The 10,223-nt window shown below is 47.4% G+C and overlaps 1 protein-coding gene across 1 annotated transcript in view; it reads left to right on the forward strand.

Moving 5' to 3' along the window:
- The window catches only part of ik (IK cytokine), a 55,801-nt gene extending 51,991 nt beyond the window's left edge, over positions 1-3,810 (forward strand). Inside the window, exon 20 of the mRNA XM_052014704.1 lies at positions 3,384-3,810. Coding sequence (XP_051870664.1) covers positions 3,384-3,411 — 28 coding nt within the window. The 3' untranslated portion in view covers positions 3,412-3,810. The remainder of the gene's footprint in view (positions 1-3,383) is intronic.
- Positions 3,811-10,223: the final 6,413 nt, after the last annotated feature.

Genomic DNA, 10,223 nt, shown 5'->3' on the forward strand with positions numbered 1-10,223 from the left:
GTGGTCTCTTGCAGTGTAGGAAATGTGGTCGTCCTATTACAGGAAGGATGTGGAGGCTTTGAAAAGGGTACAGATTTACCAGGGTGCTGCCTAGATTAGAGGATGTGAGCTATCGGGACAGGTTGGTGCCTGGAACTCGCTGCCAGGGGGAGTGGTGGAAGCAGATACGATAGAGGCATTTAAGAGGCTGTTGGACAGACACATGAATCTTCAGGGAATGGAGGGATATCGTTGATGTGCACACAGGAGAGATTTAGTCTATTTCAGCACAGACAGCGAGGGCCTGTCCCTGTGCTTTTCTATGGTAACCAGTTTGCGTACAGAAAGCTCTCACTAACATCAAGGCAATAGTGACAGATAACCAGTGATGTGGGATAAAGATTGGGGGTGGGGGTGGGGGGGGGCGATGGAGAGAAGAGAGAAAGAGGTGAACTACCCTGTTTAATGGCTTAATGCCACTCCAGTCATGGAGTCATACAACACAGAGGCCCTTCGCCCAACTCATCAAGCTGACCAAGGTATCTACCTGAGCTAGTGCCATTTGCCTGTGCATGGCCCATATCTCTCTATGCCCTTCCTGTCCAAATATCTTTTAGTCATTGTAATTGTACCAGCCTCTGCAGCTTCCTCTAGTACTGCCAATGGATTTACTGTGTACTGGTATTAGTATTGGTTTATTATTGGCACTTGTACCAAGGTACATTGAAAAGCTTGTCTTACAAACTGATCATACAGGTCAATTCATTACACAGTACAGTTACATTGAGTCAGTACAGAGTGCATTGATGTAGTACTGGTAAAAACAATGTGCCTGAGAAAGTACGTTAGGCTTCATCTTAATGTCTCACCACCTCTCAAATGCCAGTCCAGATTTTGACAAACATTGGGCTCTGCAGTAAGCGTGTCAGCAACTCAGCCAGGACTCACTCCAACCTAAGCACTGAAGAGACAATGCAGGGCCAATTTCTCATTCTCTCTTCGTTCCAATTCCTGCTACTTTTTATCAGATAGTTGTGGACCTTAATTGGAAATGCTGTCTGGTGACCACAGTGGGGTAGGAAGGGGGCCTTAATTGGAAATACTGCCCCTTAGCTGAGATGTTAAAGTGAGGTTGTATTTACCTGTTTGAGGCAGGTTAAAATTCCCACAGCCATTGTTTGGTACATGACTTCTTACAACATAGTGATCAAGGTTCATCCCAATACAGTGCCTGCATTATCCAAGTTTACAAGGGGATCTAGACCAACTTAGGAAGTGGGCCAGGGAATGGCAAATGGAACCTAACTCTCTTTTTTCACAGACTTGCACAGTAAATAGTAGGGTCCCGGAAAGTGTTGTACAACGGGGGGTCCAAGGGGTACGGGTACTTGAAAGTGGGTAGACAGGGTAGTAAAGAAGGCATTTGGTATGCTTGCCTTGATCAGTCAGGGCATTGAGTACAGGAGTTGGGACATCATGTATTGGTTTATTATTGTCACTTGTACCGAGGTGCAGTGAAAAACTTGTCTTGCATACCGATCGTACAGGTCAATTCATTACACAGTGCAGTTACATTGAGTTAGTACAGAGTGCATTGAGGTAGTACAGGTAAAAACAATAACAGTACGGAGTAAAGTGTCACAGCTACAGAGAAAGTGCAGTGCAATAAGGTGCAAGGTCACAAGGTAGATCGTGAGGTCAGAGTCCATCTCATTGTATAAGGGAACCGTTCAATAGTCTTATCACAGTGGGATAGAAGCTGTCCTTAAGTCTGGTGGTACTTTACAGCTGTACAAGACATTGGTGAGACTGCACTTGGAGCACTGTGTGCAGTTCTAGTCACCTGGGTACAGGAAAGACATCATTAAGCTGGAAAAGGTGCAGAAAAGATTCACGAGGATGTTTCCGGGAATGGAGGGCTTGAGTTATAAGAAGAAACTGCTCCTGATGTGTGTTGTGATATCCTGACCCTTCTTGAAACTCAGAGCAAGTGAGGAAAGATTTGGCTTCAGTTGGTCCCAGAAGCTTGTACAAGTGTCGACTACCATTAGTGCTCACCTTGCACATTGTACTCTGAAGTCAACAGAAGCAAATGTATGGGTGATGTGTACCACTGGTGGCCGTCACCTGATGGTGTCCACCAGTGGGAGAGTAACAAACAAGGTGACATAGCTACAAGATAAGGGGTCGGTCAGCTAAAACTGAGGTATGTGGAAATTTCTCCTCTCGAGGGTAGTGAATCTTTGTCCCAGAGGGTGGTGGAGGCCGGATCATTAGATATATTTATGGTGGAGATGGATAAATATTTGAAAGATGGGGAAATTGGGGGCTATGGAGAACTGGCACAGAAGAGGAGTGGAGGCCAGTGTCGATCACCCATGATCATACTGAATAGCAGGGCAGGTTTGTGGGGCCAAGTGGCCTACTCCTATTTTCTTGTATTTTTGTGTCACTCACGTGTTTACATAGAACATAGAACACTACAGCACAGTACAGGCCCTTCGGCCTACAATGTTGTGCCGACATTTTATCCTGCTCTAAGATCTATCTAACCCTTCCCTCCCACATAGCCCTCCATTTCTCGATCATTCATGTGTCTATCTAAGAGTCTCTTAAATGTCCTTAATGTATCTGCCCCACAACCTCTGCCGGCAGTGCGTTCCACGCACCCACCATCTCTTTGTAAAAAATTACCCCTGACATCCCCCTTATACCTTCCTCCAGTCACCTTAAAATTATGTCCCCTCGTGTTAGCCATTGTTGCCCTGAGCGACAGGTCCGGGATAACTGGAGGCGGGTTGCTGTAAGGACCAAGGTTCAGTGCTGTTGCAATAAATGATGGATGTCCGCTGTAGGTGGACCTATCCCCAGGGGTGTTGACACCAGACCTACCCCTGACCACCCTGCCCCCTCCCCACCCACTCCGGCCACTGGTCACCTTGCTGCCCAGACCCATCCCTGTTCACTGCTCGATCTTCACCCCCCCCCCCCCCCCCCATCTCACCCCTTGGTCATGGGTGGACGAGTGCGACAGATGCGGCTGCTCTCACTGACCGGCCCCCCCCCCCCCCCACCCCCCCACCATCCACCCGCCCTTTCTGGGGCACCGTGCCGAACAAGAGGGGGCGTGGGGGGCTGCCCTAATTCCTTACCATCCACCCCCACCCACCCAAACCCCACAGGAGGCCATTCATCCTCTGCTATCTCCCCGAAACCACCCTGGATCAGGATCTAAATCAGCTCAGGGAAAGGTCGGGGTGGGGGGGGGGGGGGAGGGGGCGGTGGTGGCAGGGGAGGTGACAGGGACCTGTGTGTTTAGCACGAGGCAGCTGTATTCCGCTCCGAAATGTCTCTCCGTTGTTGAGCTACAGAAGCTTAATTCTGCCATCTGCTTTGTTTGACAGTGTCGAAGTGAAGAGACCCAAGTACTGAGCAGCAGTGCAGAGAGAAGTTGACTGTTCCTACATTCCATGATTCTGATTGCTTGTTGGCATTGATATTTGCGTGTGACCTGTCCCAGATTCTTCCTTAATGTTTTCTGCCTCATCGTCAGTGAAGGGCCAGCTATGGTTCGTCGCAATGTAGAACTTTTGTAGAGCCCTCACTCATTCGATGCTGATTGCCACATCTTTATTTTGAACCAGCTGATATTTTTAAGCTTGAATTGAATCTGCTTGGCACGCCGTAGGATGGAGGGGGGGAGTTCTTCGCAAGTTAATCCATGAATTGACTGTGCAGGTTTGGATTTCTCCACTTTTGCATTCTTCTCTTTGCAAATGGTTGCGATAACCTTCAAAGGATTAAACCTTTTGAGATATTTAATAGATTTGAGACACGAGTGTTGCGTGGTTCATGCCTGACACATTCTCATACTTAAATGTGAGGAGGGTTTTTGCCTCTCCCACCCTCCCTATTCTACATCCCCAAGCACTTCTCTGGGTTGCATTCCATGTTTCACGTTCAGCGTTAGTGCTATGAGCTTTTGATTCCAGATTTATTCTGTTTATTTGCAATTGTTGCTATCACTGGTAATATCAGTTGTGTCCATGCTTAATGCCCTTAAATGAAAGTGAAAGTCATCTACACAAGTACATGTGTGCACAGATGCAGTGAAAAACTTAGTTGCAGCAGCATCACAGGAACATAGCATCGAAAAGGCAACTATGACTTGATCACATTTATAACTGGAATGGAGGAGATTGAGGGGTAACCTGATGGAGGTAAATCAGATCATGAGGGGCATAGACAGGGTGAAAGCGCATAGTCCTTTTCCCAGGGAGGGGGTGCTAAAAAGAAGAGGGTTTAAGACCAGAGGCAAGAGATTTAGAGGGGACATCAGGGGCAGCTTCTTCACGCAAATGGTGGTGCGTATTTGGATTGAGTTGCCGGAAATGGGCAGGCACATTAGCAACATTTAAAAGCCATCTAGATAAGTACATGGACAGAGACACAAGAGAGACTGCAGACGCTGGAAATCTGGAGCAACACTCAAAATACTGGAGGAACTCAGCGGGTCAGGCAGCATCTGTGGAGGGAAATGGACAGTCGACGTTTCGGGTCGAAACTCTTTGTCAAGGCTGGCTATATCAGGAAGTACATTGACATGAAAGATTTAGAGGGCTATTGGGCAGATGGGACGAGCCCACTGGGCAACACAGCATGGACGAGTTGGGCTGAAGGGCCTGTTTCCATGCTGTATGACTATGGCATTTGGTGGGTCTGGACCCAGCATGAGGACCGCAGACTTCCTTCTTTGAACACAATAGGAGTAGGCCACTCGTCCCCTCAAGCTTGCCCTACAGTTCAATATGATCATGGAATATCTGGCCCAGGCCTCAGCCTCTTGTGTGCCGATTCCCTGTAGCCCTCAATTCTCAGATCTTTCAAAAACAAAGTTAACTGCTGCTTTAAATATGATTTGAAGATATTAGTGACCCAGTCTATTAATACAACAATCCATTGGTTGGATGGTCACCATTACTGGTGCTAGCTTTTCATCCAGAATTGAGTGAGTTGCATTTAATTTCTCAGCTGCCATTGTGGAATTGGAACTTGGTTTTGGATCAGTGGTCCAGGTCTGTGGCCACTCACTCTGCCATTCCTGACCCCTACACTGTTGTGAAGCAGATTCAAGGTCTCGAAGGACATGGACTCTGAACACAGTCTTAGAGATAAATGATTTATTTACAAATACAAACGCGGGGAAAAGGTAACGGGCGCAACACGCGCACACTGGTTATAGCGAGTGTGGGGAAATTGCAACAAGGGTAACATGCGCGCGCGCGCACGCACAACGGACTGGGTACAGACAATCAAGGAAAAGCAATATGATACCCGCCACCCCTTGACTCAGTGCAGGCATGGCTCTACGCTACCAGGAATACCAACTAGAGCGCTCCTAACCCTATTGAAGTGCACACCTTACCAATGATCTCTCCAGCGCTGTTCCTCGGAGCAATCAAAGAGAATGAACCGGGCACATGTGGCACTATTTGTAGGGCTGGAGGGTCCAGCTCAGGTAGTTCAAAAAGGCCAATGGCCCAGCACCAGCAGGGGCTAATCGATCACAAAGGCCAATGGCCCAAGGACAATTAAAAAGGTCCTTAAAGGGACCAATGATCAGGTGCGCACTGATGGGTGGGGTGGAGCCAAACCTGACAGTGGTGCGTCTTTCGACCAGGTAATGGGCAGTGCTGTCATGTGACAGCCACAACCCTCCACAATACATACACCCTTGGTTTGCCCAGTACCCATAACACCCTTTTGCACTTGGCAATGGGAAAACAAGATTTGGATCAAGCCCACTTTACGTGCCTTATCTCTCACTGCAGCCCTTGTTGATAATGATAAAGCCTGGTGTAATCTTTGAACTGATCCAGGGCACAGTGACCTGTTTGGCATTGTGCGTAGTCACTGTTCTCTTGGGGATGTGGGTTCTGAGATGGGATCCCCACACTCTGCCTTGAGTGGTGATGACGGGGAAGGTGAGCGGGTAGTTTGGAAGTTTCCACTATTTGCTCGGGGCCAGTGTGCTCCCAAAAAAAAATCAATCATCATTTCCCTCTCTCAGAACCATGTTGACTTTGCCTGATTACCTTGAATTTTTCTGCAGTTCCCTGCTATATAAGGTCTTTTATTCGCTTCCAATATTTCCCCTATGACAGGTTAACTAACTGGCCTGTACCTTTCTGCTTTCTGTCTTGCTGTCTTGAAAAAAATGAACAGGTTACATTTGCTATTTTCCCTCTCGTGAATTTTGGTGAGTTTAAATCAATGCATCAACTGGCCACTTCTTTGAAGACTTCAGGGCAAAGTCCATCAGGATCCGGAGACCTCTCAGTCTATGCCTCCAACAATTTGCTCAGTACCTCTGCCCTGGTAGTAGTAATTTTCCTGCCCATTTCCCAATTTGCAGCTATTTCTGGGATATTACTTGGAATTGGTTTATTATTGTCACTTATACTGAGGTACAGTGAAAAATTTGTCTTACAGATCAATTCATTGCATGGTGCATTGAGGTAGTAAGATAAGATACCTTTATTAGTCATATGTACATCGAAACACACAGTGAAATACATCTTTTTGTGTAGTGTTCTGGGGGCAGCCCACAAGTGCCGCCACGCTTCTGGCGCCAATGTAGCATGCCCACAACTTCCCAACCTGTACATCTTTGGAATGTGGGAGGAAACCAGAGCACCCGGAGGAAACTCATGTAGACACGGGGAGAACGAACAAACTCCTTACAGACAGTGGCCGGAATTGAACCCGGGTCGCTGGCACTGTAAAGCGTTACGCTAACTGCCAAACTACCGTGCCTGCCCTTAGTAGAATAAAGTGTTACAGAGAAAGTGCAGTGCAGGTAGGCAATAAGGTGCAAGGTCATAACGAGATTGATTGTCAGGTCAAAAGTCCACCTTATCATACTAGGGGACTATTCAATAGTCTTATAACAGTGGGATAGAATCTGTCCTTGAGCCTTTCAGGCTTTTGTATCTTCTGCCTGATGGGACAGGGGAGGAGAAAGAATGGGGTGGGTGGGGTCTTTGATTATGTTGGCTGCTTTCCCGAGGCAGTAAGAAGTGTAGACAGAGTCCATGGAGGGGAGGCTGGTTTCTGTGATGTGCTGAGCTGTGCCCACAACTCTCTGCAGGTACTTCTCTCTTCCATAGTAAAGTCTGAAGCAAAGTAACTGTAATTCATCTGTGTAATATTTATTCCATGGTCTGCCCTCCTTCCCATCATGTGCAGCCCCTCGTTACCTCCACCTATCACCTCACGGCTTCCTGTCGCTAATTCCACCCTTACTATAAAACTAGAAAATCTTGGAAGTATTCAACAGTGAAGGGAGACAAGAATTAATAGAGTCATCGAGAGATACAGCACGGAAACAGGCCCTTCAGCCCATCGAGTCTGTACCGACCGTCGTCTGCCCATTTAGGTTGATGATCCTTCAAATCGGCTGAACGGTCATCAGCCCAAAACGTGAGCCCTGTCTCTCTACAGATGCCATAGGAACTGCTGAGTTGTTCCAGTGCTCTTATTTATTTTGGATTTCCAGCATCTGCAATGTTTTGCCCCAGGAAAGGGCGCTGCCTCTTCTGCATTTTAGAACGTGCAGTCACACACCAGGAGCCATTCAAGTGAAGGTCTGCAACCCCTCCGAGGTCTGCCTCCCATCACTGGGGCTGCAATAACCTTTGTGATAGGAATTAGGAGAGGAGGGCAGAGACGTGTGCTGTTCATTTTGGTGTGGCCATCTTTCTATCTCCCCGGAGACAACAGACAACACTACGCCAAGCCAACCCAACAAACTGCATGTTTGTATTTGTTTTCCCCCTGTTTTCCTCTCTCTCTGTCTCCCTTCACCTATCATTCGCCACCCACTGTCTCCCAACTCTTCTACCTGCCTATCATCTTGTACCCCTCCTCAGTCCACCAATCGCCACCCCCCCTCTCCACTCTCAGTCCTGAAGCAGGGTTTCGACCCGAAACGTCAACAATTCCTCTCCTCCCACAGACGCTGCTCGACCCGCTGAGTTCCTCCAGCAGATTGTTGCTCCATCTTCCAGCATCTGTAGTCTCTTGTGTCTCCAACAAACAGCACAACTCAATATGCTGCAGAAACCATTGTGTCCTCCCAGTCATTCTACTAGACCGACAGCAACTTTTCATTAACGCAAACATCATGAGCTGATTTTTCTGCAGAAAGTGGGCGTATCCATCATGACTTAAGCAGGTTAGAACATTTGATGATGCATTCGTCCTTATTTCCTCTGTTCTTGGAAGCTCATTGAGTTTATCCATAGTCTCTTCAGACAAATAATGGCTGACTTCCACCTTGCCTCCATTTTCTTACCTGTGGTGTGTGAACCCTCGATATTTTCCCCAGCAAGAGATCAAACTGCTGCTTCATGGACATTGCTCTCCACAATTCTAACCAAGTTTCCCTTCATTGTGTGAAGGAAGGGTTTTCCCTACAAGACAGATCAGCAAGTGAAGATTCAGTCCTCTGCCTTGCTGAAGTCCCAGACAGCAACGCGGTAAGAACATGCAAGTTATAGCCATGCTATAGGGAGGGTGTGATGAAAGCTAGAGAGGGTGCAGTAAATATCCACAGGAATATTGCCTGGACTGGAGGGCTTGAGTTGTAAGGAGAGGCTGGAGAGACTGGGACTCTTCTCCCTGGAATGAAGGAGGCTGAGGGGTGACCTTATAGAGGTTTATAAAATCATGAGCAGCTTAGATAAGGTGGATGGTCACGGCCTTTTTCCCGGGGTAGGGGAGTCAAACACTAGAGGGCACAGGTTTGTGAAAGGGGAAAGGTTTAAAGGGGACCCGAGGGGTAAGTTCTTCACGCAGAGGGTGATGGGTATGTGGAACGAACTGCCAGAGGAAGTGGCAGATACAATTACAAGGTTTAAAAGACATTTGGACAGGTATGTGGATAGGAAAGAGAGGGATACGGGCCAAATGCAGGCATATGGTATGTGTAGATGGGCATCTTGGTCAGCATAGACGAGTTGGGCGGAAGGGCCTGTTTCTGTGCTCTATGACTATGAATAAGAATTAGAAGCAGGATTAAGCCATCTGGCCCTTTGAGCCTTCTCTGTCATTGAAGATCATGGCACCGCTTTCCTGCATTATCCTTGCATTCCTTGATTCCCTTAATATCCAGAAATCTATTGGTCTTTGTTTCACACAAACTCTGACTGAACCTCCATGACTTTTGCCTCCTTATCTCAAAAGAGTGTATGCCACAGAAGGTGTGTACACCTGTCCTCCTGGGAATCAGCCTGAGCATGAGCAGACCAGGTCTGTATTCTCTGGAGTCTGGAAAGATGAGAGAGCATTGCAATGAAATGTACAAAAGGACTCAACAGTGTAGATGTGAAGCTGCTATTTCTCCTGCCTGGGAATCAAGAACCAGGGGTCACATTCTCAGTTGCAAAGAAATTTCTCACCGAGAGTCAAAGTTGAGTTTATTGTCACACGCACAAGTCCATGTGTGCACAGGTGCACTGAGAAACTTGCTTGCAGCAGCATCACGTGCGCACAGCGTCATGTCAGCAGCATTCACAAGAAAAAATAACATAAACATAAATTGTACACAATTTTTAGAAGAAAGAACACAATTAGAACAAAAAAATAAAGTCCATTTTAGTGCAAAGTGATCAAACCGATCGTAGTGTTGATAACTCCAGTGATCAGGGTTGTGCGGGTTGGTTCAAGAACCGAATGGTTGAAGGGAAGTAGCTGTTCCTGAACCTGGTGGTGTGGGGACTTCAGGCTTCTGTACCTCCTGCCCGATGGGAGCTGTGAGAAGATGGCACGGCCCGGGTGGTAGGGATCTTTGATGATGGATGTTGCCTTCTTGAGGCAGCACCTCCTGATGATGGGGAGGGATGTGCCTGTGATGTATTGGGCTGAGTCCACTACTCTCTGCAGCTTCTTACATTCCTGTGCATTCGAATTGCCGTACCAGACCGTGATGCAATAGGTCAAAATACTTTTAACAGTACATCTGTAGTAGTTTGTTAGTGTTCAGTGACAAGATATCTTTATTAGTCACATGTACACTGAAACACACAGTGAAATGCATCTTTTGCGTAATGTTCTGGGGGCAGCCAGCAAGTGTCACCACGCTTCCAGCGCCAACATAGCATGCCCACAACTTCCTAACCCGTACGTCTTTGGAATGTGGGAGGGAACCCACGCAGACACGGGGAGAAGGTACAAACTCCTTA

This window comes from Pristis pectinata, chromosome 4 (assembly GCF_009764475.1).
Source record: "Pristis pectinata isolate sPriPec2 chromosome 4, sPriPec2.1.pri, whole genome shotgun sequence".
Lineage (NCBI taxonomy): Eukaryota > Metazoa > Chordata > Chondrichthyes > Rhinopristiformes > Pristidae > Pristis > Pristis pectinata.